The sequence below is a fragment of the Peromyscus maniculatus genome, chromosome 10 (genome assembly GCF_049852395.1).
Source record: "Peromyscus maniculatus bairdii isolate BWxNUB_F1_BW_parent chromosome 10, HU_Pman_BW_mat_3.1, whole genome shotgun sequence".
Classification (NCBI taxonomy): domain Eukaryota; kingdom Metazoa; phylum Chordata; class Mammalia; order Rodentia; family Cricetidae; genus Peromyscus; species Peromyscus maniculatus.
The window spans coordinates 62,382,553-62,400,995 of record NC_134861.1 but is presented as its reverse complement, the minus strand read 5'-3'; the positions used below and the strand labels follow the sequence as shown (position 1 = coordinate 62,400,995).

General features: G+C 46.8%; 1 protein-coding gene across 18 annotated transcripts in view; it reads right to left on the bottom strand.

Annotated features, from left to right (window-relative positions):
• Window positions 1-9,286, bottom strand: part of Limch1 (LIM and calponin homology domains 1) — a 325,160-nt gene extending 315,874 nt beyond the window's left edge. For 4 of the 18 annotated variants that reach the window (XM_076546391.1, XM_042257477.2, XM_076546390.1 and 1 more), the window contains exon 1: window positions 9,082-9,275. In XM_076546391.1, the coding sequence (XP_076402506.1) occupies window positions 9,082-9,177 (96 nt within the window). In that variant the 5' untranslated portion in view covers window positions 9,178-9,275. Of the gene's footprint in view, window positions 1-9,081 lie in introns of all 18 variants that reach the window. The other 14 variants (XM_076546395.1, XM_076546398.1, XM_042257483.2 and 11 more) reach the window with 8 other exon arrangements.
• Window positions 9,287-18,443: the final 9,157 nt, after the last annotated feature.

Sequence of the window (18,443 nt, the reverse complement as noted above, 5' to 3'; positions counted from 1 at the left end):
CATATTATAATGTACCCTGGTTCCAAACCGCCAATCCTCCTGCCTCAGCCTCCCAAATGCCAACATTACAGGCTTATAGGAATGCACCACCACACCCAGCATGCTCTTCATCTTTAGAATATCTGTAACCTAACTTGTAAGTCGGTACTTATTAGTCTAATTTCCCTCAGTGTGGTTTTCCGGAAGGTAGGAACTGTGTGCATTTGTATCATGTAACTCTGGGTCCTGGCACTGGGCCTGGACCACCACTGGAACTCAGTAAACTTCTCTCAGGAAAGGAATTTTTAATCACACTTTCACATGTTGATGCTAATTTTTTTTTTTTTTACCATGGTTTATATAAAGAACACTTACAAATGAATGCTGACTGGGCATCCCAACTAATTAATCTTATATTTTAAACCACTTGAGTACTTGCCATTTTTTTATAATTTATTTTTATGTTCATTGGTATTTTGCCTGTATGTATATCTGTGTGAGCCTGTCAGGAGCCTTGGAACTGGAGTTACAGACAGTTATGAGCTGCCATGTGGGTGCTGGGAATTGAACCCGGAAGAGCAGTCAGTGCTCTTAACTGCTGAGCCACCTCTCCAGCCCCAAGTGTTTGATCAGAATAAAATATCCAACTAAAATAAAATAACTGAGTATCATTTGCTAAAAATGTTTTGTAATGAAGGAAAAGAACAATGTACTCACTGTAATAAACAGGACTTGGTGTGGACTCACATGGTCACAGATAAGGCTGAGGATTTCTCTTTTCTTTTTTCTTCTAAAGTGTTAGGTCAGGGCAATGAAAAAGCCACAGCCCTTCTACCCTGGACCTTTACTCAAAAAGCAAGTGTGGGTGGGTTTTAACTTGGTCCTCTATAATGTAGCTTTATACAGGTAATGAGGTAATGGCAGATCTGCCCCTCACACGTAAGGGGGATCAGGAAGACAGACTGCATCTCCTAGTAGCTCCCCACAGTAACTGCTGAGCAGACGGTAGGGCACGGGCTGGCTAGCCTTCCCTACTGGCTACCACTTCATTCTTTACAGCTCAGTGTAGACTCAAACAGAACGTTCCGCTGGCCATGTAAGTGTAGCGGGAAAAGGAATCTGCCAAGTGATTTCGTAGGTGTGTGGCAAAAGACCAAGTCACCTGGCCTTTTTCCTGGGGTCAAAGGTGACTGCTTGGGACCCCACAGCTAGCCTGTCAGCGTCCGGTGCCCAAGAACATCGCTCTGGGTGTGTTGTTCTCGATTCTGCAGACATGGGAGTTTTTTTCCACAGTAGACTTGAATTCCATGACGTCATTCCTCCATGCACAGAGATAGATCCAACATCTCATGTCCTGGCGGAAGCCTTGCCAATATTATGTCATTCTTTTTAAAAAGCACTATTATTTCCCCTGTGTTATCTGGTGACCCTTCCGTTTCAGCTACCATTGTAATGACAGCAAATGACAGCAAAGTCCCCGCGGCCTTTCACTGGCTCATGTGGTTGCACTGAACTCATCCTATGTCCCTGTGTCTCCTTATATCAAACACACATTGAATACTTTCCTTTGCTTGGAATATAAGCACACACATCCTTAAGAACAAGCGAGGAAATGAATTATAAAAATTGCATTGCATGTTTTTTTAAACTCCCAAAGCCGTGAAATATGCTTAAAAAGAACAAAGAGTTCTAATAAGAGTAGCTTGGTCCAAAATCAGCTGGGCATGGTGATACACACCCATCCTCCTAGCCAGCGCTCCAGAGGCTGAGACCCAAGGACCTGAGTTCAAAGGCAGCCTCGATTATACAGCCCTACCTAAAAATAAACACACATACAAACAAATAAACAGCAACAACAAAAGATCCTTGATGATCAAGACCACAACATAGTGACGAGGTCACCCTGAAACATAGGCAACAGGGATGTCAACCACAGCAAGCTCCCCTGAGGCTCCAGAGTTGTGTATCCAGGCTCTTTAGCTGCCTATGGTGAGACCCTGGCCGCTGGCAGAGGCTTCCATTCCCCTCTCCGAAGGATCTGCCTCTTGGTTGAACGCAACACTTCCACCTTTCAAAGTTAAAGTCCTGCTCAGATGAGAAAACTCTCAGATGCAGATGGGGGAGGTGTGGCAAAGTTCAAAGAGTCAGTGTGTCAATGGTGCTGGAAAACGCCAGAACTAAGGAAAGACATTTCCCTCCCCCGACACCCCAGACAATCCCATTTGAAGAGCAAACCACAGACAGTGTTTGTTTCCTCAGTTGAATTATCTAGGGACCGTGAGGGTGGTGAGGAGTGCTCCTTGTCCATTTGCAAACGCTACCTGCACTTGTAACACACCAACACTGAAGATAAAGGTGTAAGGGGAGCCAGGACCTCTCTAAGCAGACATTAAACAGTCCAGAATCTGTCTTCATACCTTTGAAAGGTCAGGTCTAAAGGCAAGCAAGCCGGGGCACAGCCTCACTCTCTAGCCTGTCTGCCTCAGTAGCACCACCTACTAGGGAACTGTGAGGTGGCCTGTCCACACGAGACCAATGCTGAGTCCTGAGGAGGAAAAATATGAGCTACAGGGAATAGGCTGCTTCCCATTCAGTAGCCGCAGCTGCTGAATCCACATGTTGTCCCCACGTGAGAGGTGGACCTCTGCAGTGTCACGGACAGTCCTTACAAGAGATGCAGGGTCCTAAATGAGAGAAATATGCAGAATGCGATGGCATGGGCTATGCGATTAAACTGATTAGGAATTAAACTTTCCTGAGTCCTAGAAGCCCAGGTTCCTCACCTATAAATTTTGGATAACTGGAAATATGTTTGTAATATATAATATGTATGTATATGTAACATGTACTAACACATATAGTATATACGTATACATACAACGCATCCTTCTCTATAACATATACTAATATATGGATATTCTAACCTGTATTAACATTTAACGTATATACAAACTATACTAATATATAATATATACATACAGTTGGGAATCTAAGAGACGATGCCATAGATTACTCTCCTATCCGACATTTACCATTTAGTTCTTGGACAAGACCCTTATTCTCCATCTGTAAGGGGTGATAACAACAGCAGTACTTATCATGTAAACATATCATTTGCCCTCTGCCAGGTGTGGTACGCACCTTTAAACCCAGGACTCAGGAGGCAAAAGCAGGTAGATCTCTGTGAGTTTGAAGCCAGTCTAGTCTATACAACAAGTCCCAAGTCAGCCAGGGCTATACAGAAAGACCCTGTCTCAAAAGAGAGAGAGAGAGAGAGAGAGAGAGAGAGAGAGAGAGAGAGAGAGAGAGAGAGAGACAGAGAGAGAGAGACAGAGAGAGAGAGAGAGACAGAGAGAGACAGGGAGAGACAGGGACAGAGACAGAGAGAAGAAAAAAGAAAGAAAGAAAAGAATTTGCCCAATGTCAATACACAGTCAACCCTCCATAAATACAGCTTCTCATCCTAAGCAGTATTAGCATCCTTAGCATGCCGCCTCCTGTCTAAGGCCATCTCATGAGAGAAAAGAAAAGCTCACAATTTCCAGCACTTCAAGATCTGCCTTGTCCCACCTAGCACTGACTGCCACCCATGAAGTCAAAGCCAGATGTGGACATCATAGGTCCTTTGTCATCCATCAATGAAGAGCAGGGTGCTCAGAACGCTGGTTGCTGGAAGCAAATGTCTCCTTCCCCTCCCCCTTCCTAGTGGCCTGCCCATTTAGAGTTTGTTTGATACAATCCGTTTCCAGGGAGACGCTGAGGCAAGAAGAGTCTGCTCCCCCTCCTATGCCACTTCCCCTTTCCCCAGATCTCTGGGACTTCACTGTTCTCCCACCATGTGACAGCATTGTGTCATAGCAGCCCTGAGTACAAACAAGGCAGACTATTTCAATGCCACTGTGAGAAAGACGCTGCTTGCTCTGACATCGACTTTCTCCACCCAGCCAACAAGGGGTTTCTCCCTCTTCATCTCTCATAAGCAAAGCTGGGGAAACCTTTGTAAACCTGATCTTCACTGCGACTAAGAAAGAAAAAAAAAGATTTAAGTGTCACAGAGTCCTTGCAGAGAACTTGAAGGACTGTACGACTTCCACCACGACATCACCAGTGTCGTAGTTACCAGCCATCAAATGCTAAGGGAACTCAAAGGCTATTCATCAATTTCCCCTCATGCCAAGCCATACTGGTATGTGGTATCAGAGCACTAAGACACCTACAAGTGCGTTTAATCTTCAGAATGAGATCTGAATGAAAGTGAATTTTTTTAAAAAGCAATTCCCTGTGGCCACAGGAAAATGAAGTTCTCACTCACATGAAACATGCCTTAGGTTACAAATAAGACTGTTCCCATCACCAAAAACCCATGGGCATGCCATGACCCATGTTAAAGCAATCCAGAGACTTTTCAAACTACGACTGAATTGGGTTGAAATCTTCACAACCTGTTCCAAAGCCAAATCAAGTGGAACCCGGCTGAAGGGACATCTGGTCCTCCAGAAAGTGCCTGGCACTTAAGAGAAAAATAAATATTAGAACAGATTAATATTGTTGTGGGTGGAGAGACAAATGGGAGAGGAGAACCAGGCATATTAGAATCATCTAACCTGCAAACAAACATCAATATTAGCACAGAAGAAAGGAGGCATCAAAATAGGCCACTACCGGCCAGGCATGGTGGCACACGCCTTTAATTCCAGCACTTTGGAAGCCGAGGCAGGCGGATCTCTGTGAGTTCCAGGACAGCCAAGGCTACACAGAGAAACCTTGTCTTGAAAAAAACAAAAACAGCCACTACCAAGCCAGTCTCCAGTTTAATGTATTGGACTGTCTTCGAGGCAAGAGGCACTGAAGATGCTTCTCAGAGTTTGGTAGCAAAACTACATGCTCAAGTTTGAAGTCCAACCTAATATTGAGGGGTAATTTTCTAAGTCTTGATGGACTGTGAGGTCACCTCATGAGTGAGCTATCCCAGGCTCTCCTCGGACCCTAAAATCTAACAACAGTAACATGTAGCATCTACTTAATCTCTCTCTAGCCCAAGTATCCAGAATTACTAGATTGAGATAGTGTCAACTCCTGCCTAGACATGGGTTTGATCCCCAGCATAAGTAAGTATTAAAATATAGTGAGATAATGAAGTGAAATCAGTAGGTAACTGAATTATATATTGTATATTAGAAACATATGGTTCAGAAGAATTTCTCTCAAACTCGGGCTTAGTGGCAGGCATTGGTGGTATATGACTGTAATCCCAGGAGGACTGAGATTCAAAGTCAGCCTGGGCAAGCCTCAGTCTCAGAGCATCAATATAAGACTAGGATGTCAGGTCAGTTAGCTCACTTGCCCAATTCCTGGTACTGAAACACAAATAAAATCATAAATAAAATAAGATAATAAACGAGTGAAACCAAAACAGAACAAAATCAAATTCAGTTGCTATTAGCAACAGCATCAACAGTGGTAGCAACGATAACAGAGGAATAACAGCAATCATAATATAAAATAAATGCTAACTAATACCGTCACTCAAACAGCACCAGGTGCTATTCTGAGTACTTACTTTCTTAACATGCACATGTGGAGTGTGTGTGTGTGTGTGTGTGTGTGTGTGTGTGTGTGTGTGTGCAAGTACTAGTGAATGTGTACAGGTGTGTGTTTGTGTACATGGAACCCCAACATTGACATCAGCAGTCTGCCTGGACCAGCCCCTAACTTATTCTTCCAGGCAGTGTCTCGAAACCGAACCAAGAGCTCACTGCTTGCAAGCCAGCTCCATGGAGATCCCAACGCTGGGACTACAGGTGGGCCAGGGAGGACTCTGAGGATCCAAATCCCAGCCCTCACATTCACCTGGCAAGCGCTTTAACCACTGCACCTTATCCGGAGTCCCTATTCTAAGCATTTTCAAATATGTTCACCTATTAAACCCTCCAGCACGCCTGTGAGGTGAGGTGTTATTTAACGTCCTGTTTTACAGATGTTTCAACAATACCCCTTTGTTGTTCTGTTGTTAATTCGAGGTATCTTTCAAAGAAAATATCTGGAAACATAAGGACAGGAAAAGCAGTTTGTCCAAGGTCGCTCAGCTAGAAGTGACAGACCTGGGCCTCCACCCAAGGATTTCCAGCTAGGAAGTTAGGCCTCTTGGCTCCCTGTGCAAGCCTTACTGCCCAGGGCTTGGGGAAACTAGCTAGAATGGCAATATGATAGGAAGTTAGCCTTGCCTCTGCCTGCTGCTCGTGAATTAATGCTTGCACTTTGCTGTTTCCCCAGGACCCTCCCCAAACCCACAGAAAGGCACTCAGCCTGTTCCCACAACCATGGAAAGTCACTCAAAATGTGCCCCAGCGGTCCCTACCCAGTTGTGACCAAGTCCAGCTTTATTAGCGAGTTCACCTTTAGCATCTAAGTCAGAATCTGCAGGGGGAGGGGGGCAGGGGGGAGAAGGAGCCTGGCTTCTGGGCCACATTTCCTGCCCAATAACAGGGTCTTCAAATAGTCAAGGCTGCAGGCCAAGAAATTCCTGCTAAGAACCTGTATCCGGGAGCTTGCTCCCTGAGCCTTATTAAGAATGTAAATTCTCTGGACAGCCCAGAACTAAGGGTTCTGAAGCCGAGTAGTAGCAAAGTTTGTTTATTAACCTGCTGCACCCACGGGTAAAATTTCTGACTGCTCAGAAAGAAAAATGAAAAAGAAAAGGCCTGTGGGAAATTTAATCACCAAAGGAACAAAAACCGAAAAAACAAAGCCCTCCCGATGAGGATGTTGCCGGAGACAATAGGCTCCTAACGGGAGATGCGATTGTCTCCTGATAAGAATCCCCACGGGAAGTGGCTCCCACTAAGAAACGCATTATTGCTATATTAGCCCAGGAATCTTTGTTCGCTGGGCAACTGGGTGCAAAGCCATCTGTTACGGCCCCGGGGTTCCCGGTTTGCAAACGTGGCATTTACATTTCAAGAGGAATGTGAGGAAAGGGGAGAGGGGTCCTGAGTAGCTCCCCGCCCCTGCCGAGAACACCTTTTTACGGACTAGGCTGGGAAGGGGAAACTCCCCTTTGGATGAAATACAACTCCGCTGTGGTAAGGAGATAGGCCCGCTTCAATTATGCACACGCAGCGTGCCTGGCAGCCTGGTCCTAAAGCCACACAGGCACACCCCATCAGGGTTTTCACTTTCCTTGACTGGCTTAAAGGGAAAAGTAACAAGAACGATACTGAACTGTGTTTAGAGCTTCACCTGGCCCTGCTTTCTTAAACCGTCTCTTCCTTTCCTCAAGCCGATATGAAAACTGATGCTCCACCCTGTGCAATGTTTAGCCTGAAATACCACCCAAAAAGAAAAAAAAAAAAGCTTTATATATCTTGCTCTTTGGAGGATGTACATACTCCAGAATTCACGGATATGTGCAATTATGATTTGCATGCTATCCTGTATGGAAATTATGCCACAATACACTTCCAAAAGCAGAGCATGTCGGCGTTCCTATCAATGAAAGAAACTAGAAATAAATCACTTGCCTATGAGAACAGAGAGGCTATTCTTCCTCCTGGACATTCCTTTACCTCCAAAATACAATCAATTTTTCTCCAAGGAATGTTCAAGTTCAAGAACCTGGAAGATAAAAGAGTCCTACAACTCTCCACTCCCGCCAGTGCCCACAAACGTCTCCTGTGGAGCCCGTGAACCCCAAGCGCAGAGAGAACACCTGTACTCCAAGCCTTTCAGCCACACATCAAAAATAAGAGGCCAGTGTCTTTTTCTCATCTGCTAGTGAGTTATCTGTTATTCAAGAGACACACCAGCCCCAGCTTTTAGCAACAGTGTCTGGTATACTCTGTTTCCTTAACTCCGTTTTTAAATAGACGTTTCCAAACTCTGAGGCGCGTTTGTATACGTGAAGAAGGTTGACCCTGAAAGGTGGCGGCCTGTGGCTAGATCCTTCCAGCAACCGCCTCTATAGACGACTCAGCAGGTTTAAATCTGCAGCCCTATACACCAGGTTTAAATCTGCAACCCCATAGTTCTATCACCCTAACAACAATGGACACCCAGGCTGTCCCGAGGGTGGGGATGGGGTCCCTAAGTGAGAATCTGAGTACTATGAAGTTTATCCTTGCTTGGCCATGACTTAGCCGCGCACACACATCCTCCTTTTAAGAGTCAGGTCAAAGGAGTCATTTGGCCATGATCGACCTCCCACAAAGCAGAAGCAAGCATAATTCCGTTGAAATAGGGATTCCACGAGTGGGTCACCTCCCCCACTCTCGCCCTCCAAGCGTCCTGAGACCAAAGACCAGTCTTTTCGGAATCGCAGGGCTACTAAAGTGCACCTGCAGATAGACATCATGAATCAGGATCACCCTGCGAGCGCTTCCTGGCCAGAGCCGAGAGCTCCAGTGATTTCCTTGGCCTTCAACCGAGCCATTTAAGAAGTGAAATGTGCCAACCTGGCCGGGTATACGGCCTGCTGGAGCCCACCCTGCGGTCTCTGGGGCAGCCAATGGCAGGGTCGCGTGTCTGCGGATAGTGCACTCGCAACTAGGTCTTGCAGGTTCCCCCATGCTATGCTCTGCGCCAGCCTCGCACCTGAACCGGTGCCAGAACACAGGCTAGAGGCTCTCCGATGGGTATGAGCCTCTGTGGAGACACTGCCAACTCCGCTCCGGAAGGGCGAGGAGGGAGGCCAAGAGGTGGAATGTGGAGCAGAGAGCGGGACACCCTGAAATGCGGCTCCCGCAAGGGCTCTGGAAGCCCTAGCCCCTGGCGCGTTTGCAGCGCTTCGGCTCGCACTGCGCTTCCCATGGCAGCGCTTGCAAACCGAGCCGAGATTGCGAGCTCCGCAAGCAGCAGGGATGAAGGCGCAGGGGACCGCCTCCTGCCCCTGGGCACACTGCTAGACCGCAGTGTCCCCCTGTTCACACCCACCACCCCGGGGCTCCAACGCCAGGGGATCGCAGTCCGCTGCAGGCCGCGGTGGGTGACCTGGGAAAGCTGGCCACGAAAGTGGAGGTGGGGGAGAGGCTGGACCCGCGATCGCTGAGCGCCAGGCAGCAGCTCGGGGCGCCCTTGCAAGGCCGCCCGTCGCCGCCGGCACCCTACCTCGATCCACTTCTGTGCCTCGGCGAAGGCAGGCTCCGGAGGTGGTTCGGGCTGCAGGGGCTGAAGGGCTTCCAGACCGAGAGCGGGGCAAGCCATCTGCGAAGCCCGGCGAGCAACTGGAGCGCTTGGCCGCCGGGATGAGCACAGCCGCCTCCGCAGGAGCGCGCTCTCCGCCCCTTCCCGCCCGCCGCGCTCGCCCGCCGCCTTCCCCGCCCCCACCGCGCGCAGGTCCCCGAGGACAGCGGCGCGCACTGCCGGAGGACGCCGTGGCCACCTCAGCCTGTGTCGCCGGGCCTGCCGCTCCGTCCCCTCCCCCGGCTAAAAATAACCTGCCAGGAGCGCCGGGCGTCCCTCCCGGCTCACGCAAGGACCGTGGGAGGGACTCGGCCCGCCACCCGGCATGTCCCGCCACAGGCCGGCTTCCTGGGGAAGGGGGGATCGGGGTGGGGACGCGGATCGGGCTGCACCTGGGTGAAGCGCGGTGGGGAAACCATACTACTGCAGCGGGCTGAAGGATTCGCTAGCACCTGCTGCCCCTCCCAAGCACAGACCTGCAGCCAGGAGCTTCAGCCCCTGGCTCTGCACCCTTCAGTATCCAGAAGGCACCAGATCTTTCTATTAAAAGAGAAGGGGACTCCCAGCAAGCTACCTGGGCCCTCGTCTGTTGACGCATTCAAACGACTGATTCATCTCCTATTATTTGCCAGCCACCAAGCCACTGGGACACGACAACCAACAAACAAAAAGCTCTTAAAATGTGGGCTGGCTAGTTTTATGTCAACTTGACACACACCTCAATTGAACCTCAACTGAAAAAAAAAAAAATGCCTCCATAAGCTCTGGTTGTAAAGTATTTTCTTAATTGTTGATTGATAAGGGAGGGCCCAGCCCATTGTGGGTGGTGCCATCCCTGGGCTGGTTGTCCTAGGTTCTGTAAGAAAGCAGCCCCCTTCTCCATGGCCTCTACATCAGCTCTTGCCTCCAGGTTCCTGCCCTGCTTGAGTTCCTGACATCCTTCAATGATGAACTATGATGTGGAAGTGTACGACAAATAAACGCTTTCCTCCCTAAGTTGCTTTGGTCATGGTGTTTCATCACAGCAGTAGTAACCCTAACTAAGACACAATTTGAAGACTGGGCCTTCAAGAGATGCACATTTAGACTGGGATATAGCTCATTTGGTAGAGTGCTTACCCAGCATGCATGAGACCCTGGTTTCTGTTCCCAGCACTGGGTACAAGTGGTTGTGGAAGCACAAACCTGTAATCCCAACACTCAGGAGGTGGACGAAGGCAGAAGCTCAAAAATCCAAGGTCATCCTTTGCACACAGTGAGTGTGAAGCCAGCCTGGGCTATAGGAGACACCCCTTTCTGTATATATTTCCACTATATATTCACGATATAGATATTCCCATGGGGGCACAGACAATAAACAAGCAAATCAAAAGATGTGTGTAGAATGTGGTATCTGCTAAGATAAGAGGAGATGGTTCCTATGTTAAGGAACGTGCTAGCTGATTTTTAATAGCCTGCTCATGTTGCTCCAGAAATGGGGGGGGGGGCAAGCATGCTGGCAGAGGTCTAGAGGAGAGAGAATTGGACAAAGAAATAGGGAGTTTATTCTGTCTCCCTAGGCCATGGGGATTGGCCCCACTACCCGAAGCAACAGAGATCTCTCCTCTGTGGGTCCTGCCTTCTCTTGTCCCATCCCTCCCCATAGGCCCAATAAATTCCTCTGATACTATCTGGTTTCCCGCCCATGCCCAGTTCTGTCCAGTCACCCCTAACCTTTGCTCAGTCACTTCAATTGTGGCTCAGTAAGCTCATGGTATGATGTGACAAAACTTTGCCTGGGGTGTGGTGGTATTGTGTTCCCCGAAATATTGTGCACTCTAATAAACTTATCTGGGGTCAGAGAACAGAACAGCCACAATATTAAACATAGAGGTTAGGCAGTGGTAGTACACGCCTTTAATCCTAGCATTCCAGAGGCAGAGATCCGCCTGGATCTCAGTGAGTTCAAGGCCACAATGGAAACAGACAAGTGTGGTGACTCACACCTTTAATCCCAGAAAGTAACGGCAGGAGGCAGAAAGGTACTTAAGGCATGAGGATGAGGAACTAGAGCCTTTTTAAGCTTTTAGGTTTTTGAGCAACAGCTGAGATGCATTCTGGATGAGGACTGAGAGGCTTCCAGTCTGAGGAAACAGGATCAGCTGAGGAATAGGCAAGGTGAGGTGGCTGTGGCTTGTTCTGCTCCTCTGATCTTCCAGCATTCACCCTAATACCTGGCTCCTGGGTTTGTTTTTATTAATAAGAACTTTTAAGATTTGTGCTACACTGGGGAGACACAACCCACATAGTCTACTCACCCCAGATACGGATTCCATGACAGACAGGATATAACCAAACTCCAGCTTGGTAAGCCAGTGGGTTTTACTGGGGTTACTTACAGAAATATGGGTGAGGGGTTACTTACGGTTGCAGAAATGACTCAAAGAGAGCTGTATCACCAAGGCTCACCCCAACATGGGAGACAGCTCACAAAGGTGGGAACCTGGAGCACACTGCACAGCGTGCAGGCAGCTCAACAGGTTGGAGAGTATTCCAGACGCCTCCCTCAGTTGGTCTAAACCTCTTCCAGGCAGTTGGTCTCAGTCTAAGAATCTTCTTGGCAGCTTGTCTCTCATCTTCTGTGGGTCGGGGAGTCCTCAACTCTTAATATTTTCTCTGGCAAGGAGGAGGAGGAGGGGGCCCAGTGAATCTGGTCAGTTTCAGGGACTTCCTGAAGGTATTTTGAGCTGTTTGCCTTCCTACTTAAGGAGCCTCCTTGAAGGATGCAATGTTTCCATTACAGAGGAAACTGTTACACAACACGATGCTCTTGATTGACAGGAAGCAAGGGATGGAGCCGCTGAACAGCTGCTGGAAAGAGGCGAGTAAGCATGGCTGGAGACAGGCAGGTAGTCAGTAACTGCATCTAAATCTGTCCTTTGTTTATAGTCTGAATTTAGTTTGGGTCCCATTCTGCCACTGCAACATAGAGATGAACCCAACACAGGCTTGGAATTGCACTGTGCTCTACTCGGGAGCCAGGTAGCCGATAGTGCATGAACTGTGAAAACACTTAGATGGATGACGCTTGAGTGGGGAGGGCACAGTTCTCAGTGCAGCACAAAGAGGCGACCAACCTAAACTTGATTCGAGCCCTGTCATCATTGCTGTGAGGAAGCCAGGCTAGAAGCTCAGGCAGTCTTCATCCAGGCCTGCTCTAACAGCAGGCCCCGCTTCCTTTCCACTCCTGTTCAAACCGCCTGACGTTTGTGCCTCGGTTTCTTCCTGTCGGGTGAAGCGGTCAAGCCACCCAGCATCATGGACAAGCACACACAGAGACTAAGTCCAAAGACAGAAACTCGGTAGTTCATAGTGCTTAGCAAAGGCCAGCTGGCCCTTGCGTCCTGTCATCCAAAACAGAGGGAAAGGCAGATAGGTAAAACACAGATCTTAAAGAGGGCCACAGAGGGAAAGGCCTAAGGGAATGCAGTCCAAGGAAGACCTTGTCTCCAGGAAGAAAGACACCAGGGCAAACACAGGAGTTTGTAAAACAACTTCAGAACACTGACCTTGAACTGTCACCGTGGCCTTCACACTGCATGGTAAGTACAGGGAAGGGAAGCAGGTGACCTAGACAGCATCTGAGTCCAGACTGTTGACCAAGGCAGTGTGATAGTGCACACCCATAATCCAAGAACTTGGTAGAACAAGGCAGGGGGACTGCAAGTTTGAGGATAGCCTGCGATACACACTGAGGCCAGCCTGGACTACACAGCAAGACTCTACCTGTAAACAACAGGGGGCTGGCAAAGCAACTCAGTAGTAGAGCATGTCAATCCCAGGTCAATCCCAGCACTAATGAAGAAAGAAGTAAATAAAATCACACAAGACATAGTCTCTCATATGTGGCTCCTTGGAATGTTTTTAAAATTCATCCCTGAAGTGTTATAGTATGTATCAATATCAGTATTTTGTCATTTTTTTATTCAAGGTACATACTCTCACTATGTCCTCCAGATGGGCTCAAGAGATGCTGCTACCTCAGTCCCCTTAGCAACTGGGACTGCTGGTAGTGCAGACCATCACAACCGCACCCCACTCCTTTTTATTACCCCAAATTTTGACACTGTATTAATATTCATTCTGTATATCCATTCATCAGTTGGACATTGGGTTATTTTCACTCTGGGGTTGCTATGACTAATGCTATTATAAATATTCATGTGCCTGTGTTCATATCGAAATATGTTTTCTCTTGTGTATTTGCCAAGATGATTTTATGTTCTGCTTGTTGATAAACCACCGGACAGACTGGGCTCAAAGTCATAAAGATCCACCTGCCTCTGCCTCCTGAGTGCTAAGATTAAAGACACATGCCACCCTGTCAGACCCAGACTTTTATTGTAACCACAGCAGTGTATATGAAATGGAGTTTAAGTTTTTTGTTTTGTGTTGGAGATAGGGTCCCCTGCATTCCACACTGGCCTTAACCTCCCTATAAAACCAAGGATGACCTTGGACATCTGATGCTCCTGCCTCCACCTCCTGAGCACTCAGATTACAGGCATGTGGACCATCATGCCTGGTTTATGCCCTGCTAGAGATCAAACCCTGGGCTTCACAAGTGCTAGGCAAACTTTCCGCCAATTGAGCTACTTCCTCAACCTTTGATTTGATTTGTATTTCCCTGGGCGCTAATGACAATGAGTATCTTTTCATGTGAATATTGGCCCCTTAGACTTTTTTTCGGAGAAGCATCTATACTTTTTCTTTCTTTAGTTTCTTCCTTTTTTTTCTTTACTGTTTTTGTTGTTTGTTTGTTTGCTTTTTTAATGGATCATTATATAACTCAGTCTGCCCTATATTTATGGTGAGGCTTCTGCCTCAACACCTCAAGTACTGGAATCACAGGTCTGCAACTCGAGGCCTGATGTTTTGGGCATTTATTAATTGAATTCTTTTTTTTCTTCTTTTATTGTTGAGATGTAAGAGTCCTAATATATTCCAGATATGAATCCCTTATCAGATATATAATTTGCAAGTTTTTTCTCCATTCTGTGTGTTGAATTTTCACTTAAAAATATTTTTTCCATGTGTGTATATGTGTGCGTGTATTCACGGGGGTGCTTATGGAGGCCAGAAGGGGAGTTGCCCAGTATGGGTGCTGGGATCTGAACTGGTCCTCTGATAGAGTGGTAAAAGATCTTAACTCCTTATCCATCTCTAGCCTTAATTTTCACTTTCTTCATGGTACCCTTTGAAGAACAGTTGTTTTTCATTTTCATAGTCTAAAATATCCATTTTCTAATTTTGTTGCTCAGGGTTTTGGTGTCATAACTAAGATATTATAGATTAATGTAGTCTCACAAAAGGTTATGCATCTTTCAAAGAGTTTTATTGTTTCAGCTTTGATATATCCGTAGTTTTCATTGAAGCTCAGATCTCAAGGTCAAACAAACTTAACATGATAGCCTGGGTCCTTTGAGGAGCAGAAACCAATGTGCATTTTCAGGTGTGAAGAGCTTATTAGGAAACTGTCTTCAAGCAACACTACAGAGGGAGTCAGTGAGAGCTGCCTTGGAATGAAGAAGAGAGGAGCCAGCACAGTAGTACACATCTGCAATCCCAGAACACAGGGAAGTAGGCCTTGGAGAATTAGGAGTTCAAGGCCACTCTTGGCTACCTAGAAAGTTTGAAGCCAGCATGAGCTACATGAAAACCTGTCTCAATAAAGGGGCCGGGGCCAGTCAGAAGAGCCACTAGGCTGCCATGCACTCCAAAAACAGTTCTGCAAGCCTGTCAGGAGGTCCCTGAGCCAATGCCAGCTGGTAGTAGAGTCCAGATATTCCAAGAATGGGCCAGCCTTCATGTCCCTGCTGTTCTCAGCAACTGTCTAGAAACATTGCGGGGTCTCAGTGCAGTGTGACTATAATTTCAAAGCGGAACAGTTGCAGCCCTTGGTCTATGATGTTCGTTAAGGGGCACATTTCATAACTACCGCATTTGAATCTGAGTCCAGTCCTGTCACTCATTACAATGCATAACTAAAACATTATTTAATCCCTCTGAATCTTTCTCCCATCAACATCTGTCTGTCTTACAAGGTCTCAAGTAACCTAAGCTGGCCGAGAACTCACTATGTAGCCAAGGATAACCTTCACCTTCTCATCTTTCTGCCTCCACTTCCCTGGAGCTGGGATGATAGGCATGTGCCACTGTGCCTGGTTTGTGCGATGCTGGGGATTGATCCCGGTGCTCTACAAATTAACTACATCCTTAACCCCTAATTTTTTTTTTAATCAAGGTTTTGTGTGGTCCAGACTGGGCTCAGGCTTATTATGTAGCTTAGATAAACGTTGAACTCCTGGTCCTCCTGCCTCCATGTCCCAAGTGCCAGAATTGTAGCCATGTACCACCAGGCCAGTGTATGCACTGCTAAGGATTGACTCCAGAGCTACATCTCCAGCCCTAAGTTATTCATAAAACACCTATGTCCTTAGAAGCCACTCAAAAATAAGTGATTGATAACAATAAATGTGATGGCAGTATATGTTAAGATAGGTATAACTAATATAATGGTTAGTTTTTAATTACCAACTTGCCACAAACTTGAATCACCAGAGAAAAGAGCTTCAGTTAAGGAATTGTCTAGATTGGGTTGGCTTTGGGGGTGTGTCTGGGGGGGATTGTATTGATTGTTAGTTGATGTAGGGTGACCCAGCCCATTGTGGGCGACACCATTCCCTAGGCAGGAATATCTGAACTATGTAAGACAGGAGAGAGCTAGAAGAAAGCTCTGAAAAAGCAAGCAGCATGGGCACATTCATGTCCCTCTGCTCTTGACTGTGGATGTGATGTGACCCTGCTGCTGGAGTTCATACTTTGACCTCCCTTCAATGACGAGCTGTAACATGGAATTGTAAGCCAAATAAACTGTTTTCTCCCTAAGTTGCTTTTAATAAGGATGTTTTAATCACAGCAACAGAAATAAAACAGAATATACACTAGTATATAAAATGAAACAGATAAATTGGTTGTCAACAAACAAATTCTAAATTCCAGCATGTTCAGTATTTGAAAGACCTATGGTTGGATATAAGCGAGTATTTACTAAACTTCTTGCTCACCAAGGTCTGACTTACATGTCACCTTTGTGGTGAAGTCTTGCTGAGCCACCAAGCCAGTAATAGTCACCTGTCACCATAACGTGGTACTTTACACTACAACAAATAGGTCTGAGGGGTCCCATGGGAACGCCCAGACAACCCTGGCTATTGACAAGACTATAGGTTGCTCTTCACAAACTGACAACAAGGCCCTGTTGCTAAAGACAACACCTACACTACTCATTGAACATGGAGATGTCAATGTCAAGCTGGTGCCTCCACAGAGCCTTCACACCCATGTGCTAGCATCTTTGGTACAGAAGGCACTCTACCAAAGGAGAAGTGTAAACATCAACCCAGCTGCAGACCCTTTGATCTACAGCGGTGTCCTGCCTGCAGGATATGCCAGTTCAGGGGTGGAACAAAGCTTGTAAGAGTGACCAAGCAATATCTGACTTGACTGAAGAGCCACTCCATGAAATGGAACCCATATCCAACACCGCTTAGGTGACCAAGAACCAAAGACTAGACAGCTCTGGGACCTAGGGTAAAACAAAATACTACTGTTCTACTCAAAGGATGTAGCAATTTGATAATATTTTGCTATATTCATAGATGAGTGCCTTGCTCAGTCATCATCAGAGAAGCTTTCTCCTGCAGCAGATGAGAATCAATACAGAGACCCACAGACAGACAATCTGCAGGGCGTGAGAGACCTCAGAAAACTCAGCCCTAAATGAGATGCCTCCATCAAATCCTTCCTCTCAGGGCTTGGGAAACCCTGTGGGAGAGGAGACAGAAAGATTGTAAGATCCAGAGGGGATGGAGGACACCAAGGCAACAAGGCCCTCTCAATCAACGGGATCAATGAATCTATGAATTCACAAACACTGAGGCAGCAGGCACAGGGGCTGCGCAGGTCCTTTGTGTATATATCATGACTTCTAGTTTAGTGTTTTAATGTTGTTGTCGTTTGTGTGTGTGTGATTTTTCAAGACAGGGCTTCTCTGTGTAACAGCCTTGGCTGTCCTAGAACTTGGGATTCCAGTGTGAGAACAAGTGGGTCTCTGAGTCTGTATCTGTTTCCTATACCTTCTCTTGGGCTCCTGTAGCTGGAGCTTTCCTGGTCCTGCCTGGCCCATGGTCAGGACAAATCTCCTCACCCGCCAGTCAGGTAGCTGCTCAGACCCAACCGAGTAAACACGTAGAGACTTATATTTCTTACAAACTGTATGGCCGTGGCAGGCTTCTTGCTAACTGTTCTTATATCTTAAATTAACCCATTTCTATGAATCTATAAGTTGCCACGTGGCTCGTGGCTTACCGGTATCTTAACATCTTCTCATGGCGGCGGCTGGCAGCATCTCTCTGCCTCAGCCTTCCACTTCCCAGAATTCTCCTCTTTCCTTGTCCCGCCTATACTTCCTGCCTGGCTACTGGCCAATCAGTGTTTTATTTATCAATCAATCATCCACAGCAGGCTCTTTACCTTCTGTTTGTTTTGTCCTATTCTGATGGGTTAGTTTTTGTTTTATCATTGTATTGCTTTTTATCTCATTTTATTATTATCCCTTAGGAGCCTGTTTATTTTCAAATGAGAGAAAGATCTGGATGAGAGGGAAGATGGGGAGGGACTGGGAGGAACAGAGGGAAGGGAAATTGTAATCAGGATATATTATGTGCTAAAAAAATCTATTTTCTATTTTCTTATTCTTTGTGTCTTTCACATCATGCAACTCGATCCCATTCATTTCCCCCATCCCTTCATACCCATCCTCTGCCCTTGCAACCCCCCTCCCAAAATAGAATAAAATTTAAGAGAAAAAAAGAAAAGGAAAAATCTAGTCATGGAAGTTCTAGTGTGACACAGTGAGTCACGCAGTACACCCTTTTGTCCATATAGCTTTTTTTTTTTTTTTTTTTTTTTTTTTTTGGTTTTTCGAGACAGGGTTTCTCTGCGTAGTTTTGCGCCTTTCCTGGAGCTCACTTGGTAGCCCAGGCTGGCCTCGAACTCACAGAGATCCGCCTGGCTCTGCCTCCCGAGTGCTGTCCATATAGCTTTACTTGCAAGTGTTCATTGCAAAGAGTCATTGGTCTGGTTCCAGGCCTCTGGTTTCTGCTACACTATTGGCCCTCACTGGGATTCCTCCTGGATGTCCTGTTGTTGCCCTGTGTCATGGAGATCCTGCAGCTTTGGGTCTG